Source organism: Patella vulgata, chromosome 9, assembly GCF_932274485.2.
Source record: "Patella vulgata chromosome 9, xgPatVulg1.2, whole genome shotgun sequence".
Lineage (NCBI taxonomy): Eukaryota > Metazoa > Mollusca > Gastropoda > Patellidae > Patella > Patella vulgata.
In genome coordinates, this window is record NC_065887.2 from 5,411,386 (window position 1) to 5,433,654 (window position 22,269).

The window sequence follows — 22,269 nt, forward strand, 5'->3', positions numbered from 1 at the left end:
TCAGGCAAGACGTCGTTGGTGTAGGGATCGTCAACACTGGGATAATCGACGCTGGAGCAATGTGATGTTTTCAGATGAGTCAAGGTTCACTGTTGATTTTTTGGACAGACGTAGGAGGGTGTGGCGTCGTCGAAACGAGCGCTTCCAAGACGTTAACGTCATCAGACATGATCGATTTGGGGGTGGTTCTGTTATGGTGTGGGGAGGCATCACTGTTGCTGGAAGAACGGCTTTACATGTTGTTGCAGGGCGTGTTACAGGCCAGTACTACCGGGACAACATCTTGGCAGTCCATGTTGTGCCGTTCGCACGACGTCATGGCCGCCGTTTCATCTTCCAGGATGACAACGCAAGATGTCACAGGGCCAGGATCGTTACAGGTTACCTCCAACAACAGAACATCACCAGATTACCTTGGCCAGCACTGAGTCCCGACCTCTCCCCCATCGAGCATGTCTGGGACATGCTTGGACAGAGGTTACGTCAACGTCAACAACGTCCTGCCAATGTCCAAGAACTTGCTGCTGCGTTGCAACAGGAATGGGAGAATCTGGACCAAAATGACCTTAGACGTCTCATTAGGAGTATGCCACGTCGGATCAATGCTTGTTTGGCAAACAGAGGAGGATTTACCCGTTACTGACTTGGTTGTGATGCTGTGGTAACTTTGCTGTTTGACCCCGGGTATCATTTTACCCTTATAATGGTCAGTCTGTGCCTTACTTAGTCTAACGATCATTTGGAATAAATCGATGAATGTGAACTTCATTTCATTTTGTCATTTGTTTCTTCGTCAGTTTCATTAGGTGACTTTAATAACACTTAAAAATCAAATATCCCCTACTTTTTTTGAATAGTATATATTTTAAAGAATATGGAAGGAATAAACTACAATTTAGATATTGAAGGGCAAATTATATCAAGATTGTTTCAGCTACTGGTTATAAAAAAATAACATTTTAGGCCTATCTTCTATTAGTGCGAGGGTTAGGGTTAGGGTTTTTGACCATATTTATATATTATAAAATCTATATTTTTATCAAACTCTGTGTATTTAACCAAATCTATTTGGGCTAAATTTTGGGCTAAAAATGCGTTTTTGAAAAATAAAATTGTTCCTACAACCGCAGTTTATCGCCTCTTCCATATGTGCTAGGTATTAGTATTCTACGCATCCTGGCATAATTTTTAATTTTTTGGACCACAGGAACAGTGCCGACTAATCTATCCTAGTTGGTGGCCGTGGCATTTTGGGCGTGTCTGTTAGGGGCAACCCACCGCACAAACTGTCTGGCAGTGGTCATTCATGATTCCTGTGGTGGTACTGAACAACTCCAAAGCTGTTTTAGGTGGTACAGATTTGAGCTAATCTAGCCTAGCTTTGGTCTGGAAATTAGATAACTCTTGTCAGGGATACTCCATCACTACAAATGTCTGGCAATTACATAGCTCTGTCGGGGGTACCCCACCACTAGAAATGTCTGTCAGAGTGTTTTTGTAATACCTGAAGATGTACGGTACATTGCTGTGCGATTTTCATGTGGTACACTTTTGAGCTAATCTAGACTAGTTGGGGGGCATGGCATTTTTGGCTTGGAATACCACACCCACCACCAGAAACCCGGCAGACTTACATTCTGATGATACCAGATATACATACATTGATACCATATAGGAGAAAATTGGTACACTTTTCAGCTAGGTTAACCCCCTGGGCTCCTGCTCTAGCAACAGTATGATTCAATGGATGGAATTCACGACGGCATAGAGTGGGATTTTGGTTACAAAACCATTTGACAACTTTGGAGTTGCTTAACTCACGGGCTAGAATAGCAGTAAAACGTATTTGCAGTGGTTAAATTTTCAAAATTGTCTCCGGGAGGGCGATGCTCCCATACCCTGGGATGATTGATTGGACCACATTGAAGTTGCATTATTCACGGGCTGGAAGAGCAGGGAAAACACGTTTGCGGCAGTTAAATTTTCTAAATTTTCTCCAGATGGTCCCTCCTCCGTGGACTGTAAACGATTGATTGGTTGATTCGAGGCAGCCATCTTAATTAGGCTATGTTAGACCACTTTGAAGTTGTTGTATTCACGTGCTTGAATAGCAGGAAAACGCGTCAATCTGATTAAAACACAGATCTATATTTCGTTTCGTTTTTTTATACTTTCGATGACCTACACTACATAAAGATCTGACAATTTATAGCGTTAGGTAACGTCAGGGGTCAAAAGACCGACTTATGACCCTATGACGTCAGACATTTGATTAACCAATCTAGCATAGCTGTGGTCTGGAAATTAGAAAACTCTTGTCAGGGATACTCCACCACTACAAATGTCTGGCAATTACATAGCTCTGTCGGGGGTACCCCACCACTAGAAATGTCTGTCATGAGTGTTTTTGTAATACCTGAAGATGTACGGTACACTGCTGTACGAATTTCATGTGGTACACTTTTGGGCTAATCTAGCCTAGTTGGGGGGCATTGCATTTTGGGCATGGAATACCACACCCACCACCAGAAACCTGGCAGACTTACATTCTGATGATACCAGATATACATGCATTGATACCATATAGGAGAAAATTGGTACACTTTTCAGCTAGGTTAACCCCCTGGGCTCCCGCTCTAATATGGTTCCTACCAGTCTACTACACCAGTACCTACATGTATATGGTTCCTACCGGTCTACTTACAACAGAACCTGTATGTATATAGTTCCTACCAGTGTACTACATGTACAAGATTAATTGTTATTATTTAATTACCAGTAGGTCTCTTACTTTGTAACAAAATAAAGTAAAGTTGTCAAACTGTTACTTTCAACTGATTCTCGAATCTCAACTGTCGTGCACCCGTGTTCGAAATGTCGAGACCTATTTTATATTGGATGATGTGTCAGGAGTCTGAAATATCGTGAAACCAAAATGTCATGTAATCAGTACATGTAGGTCAGAGTCAAGATACCAAGCAGTGTTCACAGCTAATAAACTACGATTACCATCAAATGTGATTTTTTCAATTTTCTTTATATAATATAATACATGTATTTACATACATATTAAGTTCAGATATTATGAAACAACTTAGGCCATACAAACACACTATTCTGGTTTTCAGACTATCTGATGCATAAGGGAGGTTTTTATTTTGTGTTTTCATTTTATCAAAGAATCACTACTGGACTAAATGACCTATTAAACATCACATTTCAAGGCACTACATTTATTTTATGTTGTTGAATATCCGATTATCCAGTATCACTTATGACTGATAAAAACATTTAACAGTGTTGTGTACTTAATAATTGAGCCTATGGTACATTATTTCCGATTCATTCCATTTTTTTATAAAGTTATTTTCTGTAACCAGGAGAAAACATTTACGTGTGGTAATTAAAGAGGCAGTTTTTAGTTTTTATTATTTAAAATAAAAACGTGGGAGTATCTGAGACCCAGAATCATTTTTTTTTTATCAACCAACACATGTACAAGGCTTCTGGTTTATATTATTGTCAAGCAAAACTTTATTTTTTCTTTTTCTTAACAATTTCAGTTTTACTATCTGTGTTTTCTCTCGTAGTTCGTTTTTCCGCATTTCTTTTCGTCTTTCTCAAATCTCTTTTGTTATGATCATCACTACCATCTGATATTTGTTTTTTTGTTTTATTTTTGGATGTTGACATCACTTCAAGTTGATCCCACACATCTTCTTCAACTTCTTCATTGTCCTCTGATTTTTCTTCATGATCCGCAAATTTATTTTCCTCGTCATCTTCATGCATGTCGATTCCTTCGTCTAAACTTTCAAGTTTCCAATTTTTACTCAGTAGTAAGCAATTTAATCGTGATTTCAGGTAAAACTTGTGTAAAAGTTCTCTTGATTCTATGTGATGAATACGAAGAAATCTGTCCAACCCACAAGTAGCCATGATTGGAAGTGAAGGATGACACTGAATAGATCTCACTGACCCAGCAAATCCTTTAAAACAATGAACAGTTTTCCCTGTTCTAAAGTCAATTAACGCCGTTTTACCCTGAGTGTTTCCAACCACTACCTGATTAGATTGTGTGTAACACATTCCAATTGACATGAGTGGATACTCATCGAATGACATGTCTACTACTGGCCGTCGTTGTGAAGTTCGAGGGTCATACAATCGCACTTGATGATAGCCTGTGCATGTGACAATTTCTTCGCTGTTCGGTACAAACACCGCTCCGAGAACCTTGATTGGAACACGAAGGTTGAGCCAATCATTGCGGACATTTTTAGCCATGAATATTGGTTGATCCGATTTCTCAATGTCCCAAATTTTCAAATCATTTTCATCACCCCCAGTAGCAACAATGTTTTTAATATCAGGATTTTGTGTCATGAAACATAACTTTTCTCCTGCTTCAAATTCACTGATGACGGATTCTTCATTCCAAACTTTAACAAGGCCAGATTCGACCGCAGTGATGTAATTATCATCAATTTTAGCTAAGCCTTTGAAAGTTCCTTTACCACCGTCAAATTTAATTGGCTTGCAGTGTGATTGGGTTTCGGTGTCGTATGTACCTATTTCTCGATTTCTCAATCCATAGCTTACGCGATTTTGCTCTTGGTTGTCCCAACATATAACACATATTTCTTTATTTCTGTCCGCTGACTGGACACTATTTAGATTTGACCAATTTGATTTATTAACGTCAATAGCTTTCAATAAACCTGTTTCGGAACCAACAAACACGTTAAACGTGGGGGCAGCCATTTTGTTTATTGACGGAAGTTATTTCAAGAAGGACCGCACCAAATGGAAAAAAACAACCAATGAAATCGCTGAAATGTGGCGGCTGATAATCAATGGTGGAAAAGCGGGAACTCTGAGAAGTGTGAAGGAAAACAACTATATTATTCATAATTATTTTGCATAATTGACTGTTATTTGCTCATTTGTTTAGGAGAGAACTTATTAGTCCTCAAGCTAAAGCCTTCATAGCGCATTATACCGGTATTTGTTGGATTTTAATTGAAGTAAACAGACGCCAAAATCGTGCAGAATGGAAATGACCTGTCAACTCTGTTGACCTGATAAGGCAACGTCCCCAGTCGACCCACACGGACCGGTACAGTGAATTATTTCACTGGTAGAGATTTCCAAATTTCACCCTGTCAATGATTTTATCAATCAAATTAGAATTGGTTATTGCTGTTAACATTGTTTAGAGTTGAAAAATAATTCAAAAATTGACCTAAAAAGGCAAAATTTACACATTTAAAATTTTAAATCTTAGAAAAATTCCCGTCTACTAATCCCATAGATCAAATTCAAAATAGAAATTAGACAATTGCACCTTTTATCATCATCTGCAACAGAGAAGAAGGGCCTTAGGCCTATTCTATATTGAATATAACAAGTTACAATAATTAAAGAATGCAAGAATGACTAAAGACAATGGCAGCAATAAAAACAGTGAGTAGATACTTTGATGGTATTAACTTAAAGTAGCTAAGTCTTTAACTCAGTATCATCCAAAATCTTCGACATCGAAAACACAAATTATTTATCAATTTAAATCAACATTGGTGTTGTCATTGTATCTTGAAAAGATGGGCTTCTGATATCCAATATTTAAGACAAAATAAACATTTCACCATTTGTACACGAATCGTGTACCATAATGTGTTTTAACGCAATTTGTAATAAGGGACTCGAAGAACGAGGCTATACATTTTCCACAAGTCATGTCAGACGGTGAAGCCATATTCTTATCTGGAGAGCATGCGCAATAAATACTATCGGCGTAGACTGGAATAACCAGACGCTAGAAATAGCCAATCGATTGACAATTCTGGCGTATTTCGCCGAACATAACTGATTTGAAATTAGAGTAAAAACGGAAACGATTGAATATAAATCAGTTTATATACATGCATATTACATTATTATATGCGTTGCGACCCATTTGTGTCAATTTCTAGGTCCCAAATATTAGCGATTTAGCTCCTTTAAATGTAATTTCTGAATAGTAAGTATTAAGTTGATTCCAGTAGAAGTTTTATTTGTAAATTGGATATTTCAATTATGATTAAATTTAACATATTTTGTCTGTCTAATGTTTTTTAATATTATTATGTATTGATTTGTTTACCTTATTTCAGGAGCTAGCCCACAGAAAGTTGCCAAAAAGAAACTTGAATTCAAACCTCTTCCACTCAATGGTAAAACAATTTATCTAGATATAAAAGATGTCCGACAGAGACGTAAATTGGAAGAGACACTAAAACATCTTGGGGCTGTAAGTACATCCCACCAACTTTTATTTAAACATTAAAAACATTTTTTCAAATTCAGTTTAGAATTATCAGGTAGAAAGCCAATTAGAAAAACAGTTTACGGCTATACATGTGTATAGTGTCCAAATCTCAGGAAAGTAAGTTGTTGGTTGTCTATAGGCCTACAAGTAGAAACCATTGTTATGCATAATATTGTTGTTACCAAAGTCTATCACCCACTAAATTTTGCGGGGTTGGATGACCGAATGGTTAGCTCATGCACGCTGTATCATAAGGTCTGACATTGAGTCAACTGGCATGGTTTCGATTTCCCGGTTGTATGTGACAAGGAGTAGGATCGCATGTCCAACATCGTGGATTTTCTCCGGGTCGTCCAGTTTCCTTCCACTGCTAAAGATCCCTATGCGCAATCGAATTGTTGAAATAAAATTAAACCAGGTGTTAGTCCCAAAATGACCTAGTTTGTGTCGAGTGGACGTTAAACCCCATTTCTCTTTCTCTACTTGAAATTTATACACATTTTTAATTAATTCTTTTTATAAATTTTCAGCAAGTAGAGAAATTTCTAAGTAAGGAAATAAATTATGTGATATCCAGTAATACAACTACAACCTTACCCAATAAAAAAGATGGAAATAATGACAGACCAGACAGTCCGTCATTCCTGTCTACTCCGAGTCCCTTTAACTCGGGGCAGGGGGGATCCCCTAATTGTCTGGAAAGCAGTAAACAAAAAACTGTAAGTTTTCTTAACATTTTTAATCAATCCTATCATTAAGTAAATAATCAGAAATATTGTCATCATGTTTTTTTTTATTTATGGTTAATTGCCATGAAGTAAAATTTCCGATGTGGTTGCCCTCTGTTAGGATGGAGGCCCTGACAAGGACAAGTGACTTAAAGTCTGCATTAAACTATAATTTAAACAATTTTCGTCAAATGGCCCAGAAAAGTTGGATGTTAAGTTTCATTTCATTTCAATATTAAAATGATATCTACTAAATAGAATTGCTTACTAGCAATTTCTCGTACATACTAGCAACTTTCTAGTCAGATTTAATCATATTAATTCTATATTTAAAATATTTTATAGCAAACGCGAGCCCAGGCAATGGTTAAACTTGCCCAGTCACAAACACAGGTAAACATTATTCTCACTCTATTACCATCACCTGAAATCAAATTTGAGTTTTGACAGAGTCTTGTCAAATAGGTCTCATGGAATGTAAATCAATGGGGAACATTTTTTTTAGGGGGGGGGGAATTGTTTCCTGGTTCTTTGCAAATATTCTGCCTTTTAAACGGTTTTATGCACTGAAGGGGGTTGGATGGCCGAATGGTTAGCACGTGCATGCTGTATCATAAGGTCTGCCAAATTAGTGAACTGGCGTGGTTTCGATTCCCCAGTTGTAAGTGGCAAGAAGTAGGATCGCACTGATTGATATTGTTTGTTGGAGATCAGTTGTGGGATTTATTTTTCCCCATTTAATACCTTGCATGTTTTGTTTTTTACAGACAACCCCTGTTCTTCAAAATGCAGAGAAGTTTGGAATTAAAGTTATTCCTGTAGATGGTAATTATTATTTATATTTATCAAGCTCCAAAACACTCCCCCAATATATTTACCTTACAGTTTTATATAGGTCATGTTTTCTCTGTGCATAGAGAAATATAGAATGGACTTGGATTTGTCTCAGTCTTCTGTGTAGAGAGGGTGGGGGGGAGGGATTTGTTTCAGTCTTCTGTGTATATATATATATACAGTGAGAGAAATGGGGTTTAAGGTCCACTCAACACAAACTAGATCATTTCATGAATAACATATAGTTCAATTTATTTCAATAATTCGGTTGCGCACAGGTGTCTTGAGCAGAGAAAACCCACTTGTACTAGCTGTGAATCGTAATCACGTTACTTGTCTCATGGCAGATCTTATTATCTAATGCACTTGTGTTAAACCATTTTTCCACCATCCCCCTCCTGTACGTATATAATTGTAGAATGGACTCTTGACACTAAATAAATGATCATTATATCAGTCTCTCTTGTAAATTTTAATTGTATGTGACACAGCGTCCAACCTTGTTTATTTTTGTCTTGTTTCCTAAACGGCTAAATACTCCTTTATTGAGATAAAGTTAAACCATATGTAAGTCTATTGTTATATTTTATTTCAGCTGCTCTAAAATGGGTGACTAGAGAATCAAGTAAATTACAGTCAAATACTGATACAAGTAAACAACAGGTAGATGTTCTCTTATTATACCTTCTTAAACAGGTAGATATTCTCTCAATATACCCTCTTAGACAGGTAGATATACTCCCATTATACCCTCTTCGAAAGTTATCGGCGCCAACGTCAGGGGGTCTTTTACATGCACACCAATGTGTACACAACCTCGTTTTTTTTTTGTCCCATATGAATGACCAGGTCCTGTTTTTGCCAGGTCCAGCATGATTGACAAGGAAAAACCTTGCCGATATATATGACCCTAAGGCCATGTTAAATTAATTCTGTGTTTCAGGTTTTAGGGTCTCCAGAATTCAATGAGGGAGGGAGGTCAACACAACACACCTCCCAATTTTTAACACAACACACCTCCCAATTTTTAACACAACACACATTTTTTCAACACAACACAAACTTAGAATATAGCTGAATAAACCCAATAGAGCCATCTCCAGGATTGTTTTCCAGGAAGATTCTATTATTACTAGATAATCCATCAGGTGTGGATGTCACATTCTATTTTGTAGAACTGCATTTTAAGGCCGCCCTGGAGGCACTCAAACTGGTCTATTGATATTATCATTGCCAGGGCTGGCCACAAATAAATTGATGACGAGCAAATTTAGGTTTGGGCGAGCAATAAAAATTGCTCACGCAAAATGTTGTTTGCGTGAGCACATTTTGTAACATTGTTTCAATTTAAAATTATAAGAAAATTGCTATTCTTGGCACAGAGTTTGCAGTAAACATGTGTGACCATCGCTTTCTGTTTTTGACAGTCATACTCTTCTTTAGTTTAAAAATAAATTATTTAAAACCAATTTCCGTATGGATTCTTTCACCCCACGACATAAATGTGGATAGGGCAATCAGGTTTCCTTTGGCCATTATTACGCTTAGATTGAAAATTATACGACTGCACAATGGAATAAAAACCGAAGTTCTGATAAAATAAGAAATACCAATAAATATTAGTTTGAAACGTGTTCATTTAGCGTGAATGCCTAATGCCGGATGTAAACATTCTTTACTTTAGACTCGATTATCACGCGTTTGTTACTGGTGTTCGTAGGAAAACCAGTCATGGATGACATTCAGGTCTAAAGTGTATTTTTAGTAACACAAGTGGCGAGTAACTTCATTAGCCAATCAAATTTAAGGAGGAAATGCCGCGTGCAGCTGGGCGAATCTTCGTTTGACAGACGAATTTATGACGTTATTGACATTGTTGGGTTAGTTTCGGCAATAAACTTGTCAATCTCGTGGCAAGCCCTGAATTGCAGTTCAGTGGCGCTGCCATCCACATCTAATGGATTGTTAATTTAACAATAATAACATAACTACTCTAATGTATGAATTTATATCATATACTTTTAATAAACTTGTACATGTATAAAGATCACTAAAAGTGTACTCATATGGAGTTTCTACAACGGTCCACTGCAGTGCCTTTATTTTCCCTGGCAGTACAGATATTTGTAGATTTAGGAGTGTGTTTTCACCAGTGTCTACCGCCACCGAATCCGCCATGATGGAAGTTGTAGGCAAGTTGAAATAAGTCGCGCTGTACCGTTAAACTGTTATTAGAAGTCAGCGCGTGTCAGGACAAACAAGTCTATGTACACATGTAACCAAGGACAACGTGGCAGCGAAAGTTCGCGTGCTGACACATGGAGTAATGTAATAACGTTTTAAATTTATGACCGTGACTTGTTTTCAAATTTTTCTGTATACAAATTATAATATTATTTTATTTTTTTAAACCAATATTTATGCGTGTAAATTAAAAATGTGCGTATGTCGCCTAAAATAGACAGGCGTGTGTTCTATAGTGAAGAATGTACTGTGTGGATAGGTACGCGCGCGGAGCTGCCGAAATCAAAACACAACACAAACTACCGCGTAGAAAATCAACACAACCATCAATTTGACGATGTGAAAGCTACGCGCGCGGTTGACCCGAAACGCAGAATTAATTTAACACGGCCTAACCCTCTTTCTCAGCTAACATGAGGATCGAACTTAGACCTCCTGTTTAGCGAGCCACCACAACTCTCCAAGAATGCTCTGATAGGCTAAAGACATTTTCCAGGTTGTGATTGGTGAACCCCAGATCAAACAACCAATGAAAACCTGTGATATAGACAATTAGTAATGAACTAATGATGAACGATGTGATAAACATTCAGTTTTAATGTCGTAGAAACATAATTGTTATATTTATATTTTAACAGGTTGTTAAGAAAACAACAACTGGTGTGAAAGGTAAACTTATTTACTATATTAAGATGGCACCAGATCCCTTGAGACCATACCCCACCCTGTTGAGACTATACCCCACCATACACCTCGCCTGTCCAACCTCGTGGGTTTTCTCCGGGTCCTCTGGTTTCCTCCCACTGCTAAAGACCCCTATGCGCAAGCGAATTATTGAAATAAAATTAAACCATATGTTAGTCCCGAAATGACCTAGTTTGTGTCGTGGACGTTAAACCCCATTTCTCTCTCTCTCTCCACCATACACCTGTTGCCGAACTTTTGTTTTCTATTAAGACAGCAACCTACCATATACCTTTTACCGGGAGTGAAATCAGCTCTTGAGCAGTTGGAGGAAACTAAAGGACCCAAGAAAATCCATGACGTTGGGCAGGAAAACTTACACCTTGTCACATTCAAGCGGGAAATCGAAACCATGTCATTTGACTTAATAACAGATCGAACATGCATGTGTTAAATTACTCCAAAAACAAAAAATACACTTCACCGACGATTGTGTTCTATCAAGGTGGCATCCCAACACACATACCAGCATTCAGCCTCCAAATCCTTTTTTAATTTCTGTAAATAGACTTCGACAACCACTTGTAAAATTTTAAGACAATATTATTTATATTTCAGTAAAAAGACTTCGACAACCACTTGTAAAGTTTGAAGCTGTCAATCTGCATTATCGCCCAGTCCAACTAGAGTTTGATAGTTGGCCCCATTGTAACGTTGACACGCCTGCTGGTACCTGCCCATTTGATGGAAGTACAGTTGGTCGAGCGCAGAAAACGGAACCAGAATACAGAGATCGTGTTGTGGCGTCTCAACAAGGTGGAGAAATTGATAAAGATTCAGTTGAAACCCCTAAAGACAAAACACAAAGGTATTTGGTTGTATTTTTTCAGACATTTTTAAATTTAATGTGTTAAACCCAAGTTGCTATGACTACCACAAGTTCTGTTTGTACACGTTGAAATTTGTCATGATTGGATCCCTATTGATTATTCTATACAGCCCCTGAACAGCTATAAATAGGTTTTTTGAGATTCCTCGTGGCATATAGCCAATCAAGATTTGCACTAGAAAGATCAAATAATTGGTGAATATTCATCTTTTCTCCCTAATTGAGATTCCTCGTGGCATATAGCTAATTAAGATTTTCACTGGAAAGATCAAATAATTGGGAAATATTCCTCCTTTTTTGCATGGATTATCTCCCTTATTGTTATTTTCATTTTGAGTGAAGCATACATCACTTCAGGATCCATTCACTTGAAATCATGTATGCGTTTTTTGTTTATTACTGATTATGTGTGTCTTTTCCACGGGTTTGTCATGGATTTTATGGTGCTCTTACTAAAAGAGTATGATGACATAATAACGTTTGATTATTTTAGTAAAGGGGGTCAGAATGAAGGGAGCACAAGTAAAATGGTGGGTATGCAGATTTTAACGGCTGGTGATTTACGACGTCGTCAGGAGAGGAAGAAACAAGTGGAGAAAAAACGTGGTTATTGTGAATGTTGTTTGATCAAATACAACGATATCGATAAGGTATGTACAATGATATCGATAAGGTATTACAACAATATCGATAAGGTATTATGATATCGATAAATATTACAATGATATTGATAAGGTATTACAACGATATTGATAGGTTATTACAATGATATCGATAAGGTATTACAACGATATTGATAGGTTATTACAATGATATTGATAAGGTATTACAACGATATTGATAGGTTATTACAATGATATTGAAAAGGTATTACAACGATATTAATAAGGTAAACACTAACAGAAAATGAAATGAAATGGATTTAAGATCTTACTGTTCTGCGCTGACCTGCTAAATAAAGACGGGCATACTCCATCCAGTATACTATGGGAGGAGTTTGAATGGATAGTGTTGTATTCTTTATTTCAAATTTCAATAGTTACAGGTTCCAACTTGTTGCAATTACCTCGGATTTTCGAACCATTTAAACGACTATAGAAATTCATATTGTTTTATATACAAATTCATGTATAAAGGGGCATTAGGTTGGATTAGATAAAGAGCTGACAGTTATCACTATGATAGTTAAAAAAATAGATAATGAAAACAGAATATGCTGAAATAATCTTTTAGAGGCATTTAGTTACTGGATAGAGTAATAAACTATAACACGTACTATAGAGTTGGCTCTTGCATGTTTAATAATACATATTCATGATTCAGCACTTCATTGGTTCTAGATTTTATAAATGGTTTCCCCCTGTTTATGGTGCAAAACGGAGGTCCTGACAAGGATAGCTGTCTAGTCGTTTGGATGGGATGAAATCTGAGGTCCTTTGTATACATTGGCGTGGCAGTTGGAATTCAATATAAAAGTATGCCATTGTGCCGCTACCTTGGCAAAATTTCACTCACAGCACACTGTATAGCGTATGGCCGCCTTCATTAGCCCATACTGATGTCTGATAAACTGTTTCAATGGCATTTAGTAATTGAACTAGAGTATACAGGTCACAATTCTATGGAATACAATTACTGCTTATTACTGAACGACGTTTTGACTAGGCTTCTCTAGTCATTATCAGGCTATGATGATAATAGCTTGATAATGACTAGAGAAGTCTAGTCGAAACGTCGCTCAGTAAAAAGCAGTAATTGTATTCCATAGAATTGTGACCTGTATATTCATTAGCCCAGTTGGAGCAGAACAGTAGGACGTTAAACCCCATTTCATTTCATTTACATTAAACTAAAAATGTTAGATGACAAAATTTAAAAACATTTCATTTTCAGATTTTATAAATCTTACAAAACTGTTCAAAACTAGAATATCGAAGTTTGCAATCCTGGTGTGTGACAAGGGACATTATATAAATCCACTTCTCTAAGACAGAGCATTTAAAGCAGCTAAACCTCGAACTCAATATTATCCATAATATTTAAGGAGGTTCGATGGCCGAATGGTTAGCACGTGCGCACTGTATCATAAGGCCTGTCATTGATTCAACTGGCGTGGTTTCGAATCCCCAGTTGTACGTGACAAGGAGTAGGGTCGCCTGTTCAATCTCGTGGGTGTATTCCAGGTCCTCGGTTTCCTCCCACTGCTAAAGACCCCTACGCGCAAGCGAATTATTGAAATAGAATTAAAACCTAGTTTGTGTCGAGTGGACTATTTTAATGTTCCCAGGAACAGAGATGTTCACCCTTGACAATCTAGGCACCTGACATGAAAAGTTTGTATTTATTGTTTGAATGAGCTGGATATATAAAAACCAGCCGAATGTATTATTTGTTAAACATACATTATGCAAGAGTTAAATCTGCTTATTGCAGCTCTTTCTTTAGACCTGAAATGTTGTATAAATTATAAATTAGACATTTATGAACATGAAAAGATGGTAATTAACTCTCGATGCCATCTTATGTGTCAGATTTTCACTGGATTTGAATCCGATCTGCTGCTCAACCCTCATTGATGATTAAATCCAAGAATGGATAATCAAGACTGTTTTTTATCTACCGACTTTAGTAATGATGATCAAGGCTAAGCCTAACATTCAATCACTAATATCTCAGTTCAGAGAGGATCAATTTGACTGAAATTTTTAGAATATTCCCTTTACATCTTCTATTTTGTAACTATTATAGTGAGAACTGCCAGCTCTTTATCTAATGGGGGGTTGGATGGCCGAACAGTTAGAAAGCTCGCGCTGTATAATAAAGCCTGTCATTGAGTGAACTGGCATGGTTTCGAATCCCCGGTTGTACCTGACAAGAAGTAGGGTCGCCTGTCCAACCTCGGTTTTCTCCAGGTCCTCCAGTTTCCTCCCTCTGCTAAAGACCCCTACGCGCAAGTGAATTATTGAAATAAAATTAAAACCATATGTTAGTTCCAAAATGACCTAGTTTGCGTCAAGTGGACGTTAAACCCCATCTCTCTCTCTCTCTCTCTCTCTCTCTCTAATCTTACATAATAGCCCTTTAACTCGGATATTATTTTGATATTTCAGCACCTTCGTGATGAAGATCATCGTAAATTTGCTCGAGATAAAAATAATTTTATTAAACTTGATCAGATTATTAAAACCGTCAACAGTCCAGCTAGATTCCTGAAAAAAGTTCTACACGAACATTGTATGAGAAAATCTGTTAATAATAAAAAAAGGTGAGATCAAGTTTTTGGCTCTATATGTATCGTATCGTACAATGTTCTTCTTGTTGAGCGACTCAGTAAGACAATGGTTTGCTAACCCGGAGGCCCTGTGTGTAGGACGGAGGACAAAATTTCCACCATAGCGCACTGTTCTTCTTGTTCGGGCGGTGGTCTAAGGCCCCAAATTCACAAAGCATTCACTCAGCTTTCAATCACTGGTTTGTAAGAAATATCTTTGATCCAAAAACACAAAACTTTGCACATAGTTTCTGATTGTTGTATTTGATACATTAAAACAACAATTAAAATTTTGAGTAAATTCTTAAGTCTGAGAATGCTTTGTGAACTCAGGGGTCTGTTTTCCTATTTATTTTGGTTCTAATCTTTTTTTTTCTTTTTTTTATAAATTTCTAGTGAATCCGTTGTAAGTGGTGGTGATGATGTAAACAACACGAATGAAACCACGCCACAGAAACACGATAAACAGATCAAAGAATCAGAACCCAAACAATCGCAACCGATTCCTTGTGAAGACGAGGCGGATACTAAAGAGAACATTTTACGTCGGCGTATCGTGACATCCCGTCGTCTCTCTAGTAGTTTTAGCAGCGTGCGGGCCAGTGTAGAAAAAGATGCGGACAACAATAAACATGCGGTAGTTCCTGGTGTTTCCTCGCCACGTCCTAGTGTCCAGAAAACTAAACCGGTTGTCTCCCCTTGTTCCGTCATCGTAAAGAGTTTAAAAAATTGGCCGCATAAAACAAAGACAGGTGTACAACCGGCCGCGAAAGTTAAACAAAAATTAATTATTAAAAATATGGCAATCGGAAGTTTACAAGTTGCGTCAACAAGTCCTGATAAAATATTACGAGGAGGAGATCGCGCAGCAAAAAAACAACCAAAAGACAACGACAGTGAAAGCGGAATTTCTAAAAGTGTTTATTTTTCGTCAGATTATTCAGATTCCAGTGATACATTATCGGATTCAAATACAAGTTCCAACGAAATAATTTTTAATAAGCGAGTGCGTGAATCAAAAGTAATGAACAATGAAACCGAAAGTACGAAATGCGAAATTAATCCTGTTCGTCAACTACGCACACGTAAAAAAGATAATTCAAACAATTTTTATTTCAACAAAGTGAAATTAGCTAAAAGACAACTGACACAGAAAACAAAGAGAGCCAACGACAAAATGAATTGTCTCAATAAATTATGTAAAATAAAAACAAACAATAAGGAACATTCACGAAAAAGTCTTTCGCAACCAAAAGTTCGATCAAAAACTAAACAAAGTTCTTCTCAACCAACAGTTCAATCAAAAAGCAAATCTCACTTGATACCCTGCAAAACAAGTCTTTCTTCCCCCATCTTGAAACAACTGACAGCAGACGCTCCAATCACAAGTCTTCCCATCAATATGGGTGAAAAATGTCTATCTTTTGCAAAACACAGCGGGCGAAAATCGCGGAATTCTATGGAAGTTCAGTTGCATGATATGATGATATTTAATTCTTTGACGGAAATTTGGGGAAAGAAGAAGCTTTCAATACACAAGAAAAAGGAATCTAGCATATCTCCGGGATCTTGTACAGAAAAAACACAGTCTGAATCCAACACATCCATTTTAAATGATGGATCTAATTCTGCGAAAACAGAATCCGAGAAAAATCACGGAAGCATTAAAATAAAGAAAAATCGAAAATCTAAGAATAATCATAATGTTGGCTATGTAGAAGGGCAGTCATGTCATAATGTTAAAGATAATCGCCTATCGTCGCGGAAACACAGATCTACCGAGCAGACAGAAACATGCCTGTCGTTACAAACAGACACGTCTACGTCCCCTCAAAAAGATTTTGATTCTTCTAGTCAAACAACTTCTGACGTTTCTAATTCAGGTTTAACTAAAGTTAACAAGAAAAGAAAGCATAAAGCTCTTCTGATTGCAGACGGTGGTGAAAATAAACAATCAAACATCAGTTCTCAGGAGAGTCAAGTTTACAGTGGTATTGTGAGAAATGCCAGAAACTCGAATGAATTTATACTTAAAAAACTAAAAGTTACAATTGAACCACTTCCGTCTTGCTCGTCGTTCAACATTTCATCAAGACCATCTGGCACTCGGCAACAGTCCAGATCTAGTTCACCATATAAATCGGTACAATCTGGATCCCTGCTCACGTCTGCTACCTGTTCATCAAATAAATCTGTATTCCTGCAGCCACCTGTTTCTTATTCACCAAATAAATCTAGATCCCAACTGCTATCTGCTACTTGTTCACCAAATAAATCGAAGAAAATAATTGACGATTGTGAAAGTCAGTCACCTGTTTTTAAAAAATCACCTGTTTTTCGACCAGATCCAAAAAAATCACAGCCTTCAAGAACCTGTAGAAATATTACTCCAGCAAAACCTGTTATTTTTAACAAAGAGGAAATGATCAGTCCCAAAAGTGGAATATCGAGTACACCAAGGCGTCGTGTCAGGCGACAGCGCAAATCACAAATACAAAATTTCAATCATCAGACTCCCTCAAAATCTGAAAAGTCAAATGTTTTAGTCGTACCTACGTCCACAACAATACAGAACACAACAAAAAATACTTGCAGATCATTAGAAACTCAACTTCATGAAATTGAAAAAAGTTCCGTAATAAGTTCAGCGGATAAAGTTCTGGCCCAGACTTTATCGCACAATAGTAAAATCGCAACAGACAATTACAACAAAGACGATGATGTTATAATTCATCCATCAAAATCAGAGGACTCCAACATAAGAGATATCTTGAATATTACAGACGAATGTTGCAAAACCACGACAACGAAAAAACGTGTGAAATTGAATCACAGTTGGCGTGTATTAAGTGACAGAAGTGTTTCTAAATTACTCGAGAGTGAACGGGACCCGGCCCCTTTTCTAGGATTTGAAAAAAAGGACACCGAATCGTGTCCAATGTCTGGATTGTCTTACGAAGAACAATCAGAAGTGGATTTAGATGACTCGTTATCGAGTGAATGGATCATCAGAAGTACTGCGAGTGATGTTACCGATTTCGATGATTTAATGCCAGACGCGTATTCATCCCCAAATAAACGTTCTAACTCCTCGTGGTTCGATGCCTGTGAGGAATTTTTGGTCGTAAAATTATCAAGTACTCCATCGGCATCCACAGGGCAACGTGTTCACAAGAAAAAACTAAAACGAATTGGTGTGGAAAATAACAAATCAAAATCTCAGAGAAATCAAAATGCATCTTGTGTATCAGAAACATCGACATTACGGAGCAAAATATACAAACCGTCTGACAATGTGTTGCAGTCGATCGATGAAGACAACGAAACATTTCAGTTCTATAGCCCAAAGCGAAAAAAACGATGTCAGAATGAAATGGAACAAATGGTGGACGAAGATATCGTATTTAATTTTAACAGTCCGCAAAAAAACAATCAGAAACATAGTTCCAGTTGTGATAATAGTTCGTCATCCCCACCAAGTGATCAACCGAAAACAAAAAACCTTCGTCAAACTCCTGTGAAATCACGCCCCTCTAAAAACTCTTTTCGAAGTCCTGTAAAATCTCCGCTTTTTAAAAACTTTAGACAAAGTGATAATAGTTTGTCTTCCCCACCAAGTGATCAACCGAAAACAAAAAACTTTCGTCAAACTCCTGTGAAATCACGCCCCTCTAAAAACTCTTATCGAAGTCCTGTTAAATCTCCGCCTTTTAAAAACTCTCGACAAAGTCCAGTGAAGTCTTCGCCCGCTACAAAATATAAATTACTAAAGAATGTTGCAGACGTGAAAGCGAAATTTAACATGAACTACTTTAAAAAAGACAGTCGTGCTGTGAAGTCACCTGAACACCACTCGAAGAAACAATCACACCTGCGGAAATTAATGAGATTAAAAGACAAGGCTCAAGTTGTTGTCGTCCCCGCCCCACCCAAAAAGTCCAGTTCTTAATAAGATATTGTGTTAAATTCTCTTCTTACAGAGTTTCAATGGATCTGTTAAATTAAACCAGCTAATAGGCCTATTTTCTATTTACATATTTTTGTCCACGAAAAAGTTGGTCTAATAGACCCTGGGCTCAATGCAGGAAGGTGTCCATCAAATGGGGACGAAACCAGACCCAACTTTTCTATAGTAAAATTTTGTGTAGAATACTTTTCCGGATGGAAATCAGTCCGGCGTTGGGACGTTTTCGAGATATCCAGGGTCAAATGAGGTCATTTGCACTTCGAATTTACTATAGAAAAGTAGAGTCTAGTTTTGTGCCCATTAGGTCAGTACCCGGAATTTTTTACATTCTTTGAAACTTGGTGATCTTTAACCATGATGATTGGACCCATCTACATCTTATTCTGTCATTCAAATTCTATTTCTGGGGGGTTGGATGGCTGAATGGTTAGTGTGCGCGCGCTGTATCATAAAGTCTGTCATTGAGTCGACTGGTGTGGTTTCGAATCCCCGGTTGTACGTGGCAAGGAGTCTGGTCGTCTGTCCAACCTCGTGGGTTTTCTCCGGGTCCTCCGGTTTCCTCCCAATGCTACAGACCCCTACGCGCAAGCTAATTATTGAAATAAAATTAAACCATATGTTAGTCCGGAAATGACCTAGTTTGTGTCGAGTGGACGTTAAACCCCATTTCTCTCTCTCTCTCTCTCAAATTCTATTTCATTAATTTGGAAATGATGAAAATTTGGACGTTTTTCTAGGTGTGTACTTTCAGACATAAAAAAACCCTATGAATTTTTCGTAGGAGGCAAACGCTGATCAAATTCCATTAGCGTTAACCTGTGGACATAAAATACTAAAACTGATTTAAGATTTAGTTCATCAAGAAATCAGTTTGTCTAATAAATTGCGTTGTTTAAAATCGTTTTTATCTCGATCATGCTTTTTTTTCGCACAATATTTGATAATTTTCAATTGATGATATCTTTGTAAATACTGAACAAAATTGAATCATTCTTGGACTGATGACACCAAACTTTCAAAATATTGAAGCTGGTAAGAAATCAAAAGTCCCTCAAATGATACTCAATGGCTTTAAAGCATCCCATACACTTCAATTTTATCGTCAATAAATTGATATCAATTAATTGACAAAAAAATTGAACGTGTATGGAGGACATTGACGGCGAATTAATTGAAACAATTTAATTGAATTAATTAATTGACAGATCAAAGTTCCTTTGACATTTATTGATGGCTCGTCAATTAAATAGACTGTGTGTGCTAGTGTTATCGATCAGAATGAAAATTGACGCTAAAACATTGACCGTGTGTGGGCAAGGTCAATTTCGCCAATTAATTGATATCAATTAATTGCCATCAAGTAATTGACTGAAAAATTCAACGTGTATGGGGCACTTAATAATTGTTTAAATTTATTGGAATAAAATAGAATTATCAATGAACGAATAATTTATTTATATAGTTAGATAGAATTCTGTAATTAATATAATTTTTAATAATTTATGCCAATACTTTTGTATTCTCCGGTTACAAAACATTTCGTTTTCAAATTTAAAAAATTTAATATTACTTGAAAGAATGAAATGTCAATCTGAGTAAAACACAGATCCTATTTCGTTTCGTTTTTATAGTTCAAAATTTTGTATTATTTGTCTTCTCAACACTAGGATCTGGAAGAGTTGTTATATAAGCCTGTTGTGGTTAATGTGAGGGATTAGCCAATGAAACCCTCTGTTACGGCGAGTTCTTGGAGTTCAATGCACATAACTATGGGTAAACGACTAGAAACGTCAACGCTGGTTGATTAATCAATGTCTGTCGTAATAGAGTCAAAAGTCGCTCATATGACCTCTGACGCGACCTCCCACTACAACTGCTTAGATCTTCATGTAGTATAGACCATCAAAAATATAAAAAAAAACGAAACGAAATACAGATTTGTATTTTAATGAGATTGGATCAGATACAAAATGAGTTCAATCTCAACATTGACTGTGAAGCAAAAATTTTAAACAAAGAAAAGATATTAAATCACCACACAAGAAAAATCAGTTATCAGATCAAATCCATACCCTTTATTTTGTGGAAATAAGAGATTGTGAATTCTTTATGGTCAAGGGTAATGAATTGCATAAATTTGGTACAGTGTTATGTGAAAATGAAAGAGTTTATATCGTTTTAATGTGTTATATGAAATTGTTACTGTATTTAAGGTATTAAGTTGAGTCTGGTTATAAGGCACTGGTCACAAGACACAAGTCTTTATTATAGTTTATACTGTATACGTTGTGTAATAATTTGTCTCGATCTGATTAAAACAGACTATTCCGTTTCTTTTTTTATAGTTCAAAATTTCATTTTATATTTGTCTGTACTACACTTAGGATCTGGAAGAGTTGTTATATGACATGACGGATTAGCCAATGAAACCATCTGTTACAGCGACTTCTTGGTGTGCCATGCACGGAACTGTGGGTAAACCACTAGAAACACTGATTGATTAATGAATGTCTGACGTGATAGGGTCAAAAGCTACTCTTACGACCCGTGACCCAATCTTCCAGTTCAACTGGTCAGTTCTTCATGTAGCGTAGGCCATCGAAAGTATATATATATATTTCGTATTTTTTATATATATATATATATAAAAAATACGAAACGAAATTTAGACCTGTGTTTTAATCAGATTGAATTTGTCCTTGACATCATAGTCTGTGAGGGATGCCCTATGTCCAGGCTTGTATGTGGACCTGTGTAAGTTACTGTATACATGAAGTATTAAGATATATTGACCTGTGTATTATAATGATATATCATGTTTGTTGTCAAATGTGACAGGTGCCCTGTCCAGGCATGTATGTGGACCTATGTAAGTTACTGTATACATGAAGTATTAAGATATATCTACCTGTGTATTATAATGATATATCATGTTTGTTGTCAACTGTATATTATAATTTAATATATATACCAGTAATTCTCTATAAAATAAAAGACATATTAACAACACTAAAGAGTTGATAGTTATTTTTGGGGCAGTGATCGTCAGGTGGGTGGCTCGCTACCCTGGAGGTAGTGTGTTTGATCCCTGCATTGGCCGAGAAAGTTCATCCAGATTTTCCGACGGGGTTCTCCCTTGTCAGTGGTGCAGGACAGAGGGCCTGACAAGAACAGCTGTATAGTTGTTAGGATGGGACAAAAAACCAAGGTCCTATGTACACATTGGTGTGCACGTAAATGATCCCTTGACAGGCCGGGCAAAATTTCCCTCATAGCAATCTGTGGCGTATGCTCTCTTCATTAGGCCAGTTCGAAGTAGGACCTTAAACCCCCATTTCATTT

At 36.9% G+C, this 22,269-nt stretch overlaps 2 protein-coding genes across 2 annotated transcripts; one reads left to right on the forward strand and one right to left on the reverse strand.

Moving 5' to 3' along the window:
- Positions 1 to 3,018: 3,018 nt before the first annotated feature.
- Positions 3,019 to 4,769, reverse strand: LOC126831662 (WD repeat-containing protein 74). Its single transcript, XM_050562276.2, has one exon. The coding sequence runs from the start codon at positions 4,762 to 4,764 to the stop codon at positions 3,535 to 3,537; it is 1,230 nt and encodes a 409-aa protein (XP_050418233.1). The 5' UTR covers positions 4,765 to 4,769; the 3' UTR covers positions 3,019 to 3,534.
- A 519-nt stretch (positions 4,770 to 5,288) lies between these two features.
- LOC126831661 (uncharacterized) lies at positions 5,289 to 21,927 on the forward strand. Its single transcript, XM_050562275.2, has 11 exons — positions 5,289 to 5,466; positions 6,156 to 6,292; positions 6,841 to 7,029; positions 7,384 to 7,431; positions 7,806 to 7,863; positions 8,468 to 8,535; positions 10,755 to 10,785; positions 11,419 to 11,668; positions 12,183 to 12,339; positions 14,800 to 14,954; positions 15,357 to 21,927. The coding sequence occupies exons 1-11, from the start codon at positions 5,436 to 5,438 to the stop codon at positions 18,907 to 18,909; spliced, it is 4,677 nt and encodes a 1,558-aa protein (XP_050418232.1). The 5' UTR covers positions 5,289 to 5,435; the 3' UTR covers positions 18,910 to 21,927.
- The last annotated feature ends 342 nt before the right edge of the window (positions 21,928 to 22,269 follow it).

What these genes read in the sequence shown, in the direction of transcription:
- LOC126831662 (XM_050562276.2), bottom strand. Translation starts at nt 4,764, where the DNA reads ATGGCTGCCCCCACGTTTAACGTGTTTGTTGGTTCCGAAACAGGTTTA.
- LOC126831661 (XM_050562275.2), top strand. Translation starts at nt 5,436, where the DNA reads ATGACTAAAGACAATGGCAGCAATAAAAACA. An exon ending in TAAAGTTATTCCTGTAGATG is followed by an intron (nt 7,864 to 8,467) that starts GTAATTATTATT and finishes ATTTTATTTCAG; the next exon opens with CTGCTCTAAAATGGGTGACT. An exon ending in AATACAACGATATCGATAAG is followed by an intron (nt 12,340 to 14,799) that starts GTATGTACAATG and finishes TTGATATTTCAG; the next exon opens with CACCTTCGTGATGAAGATCA.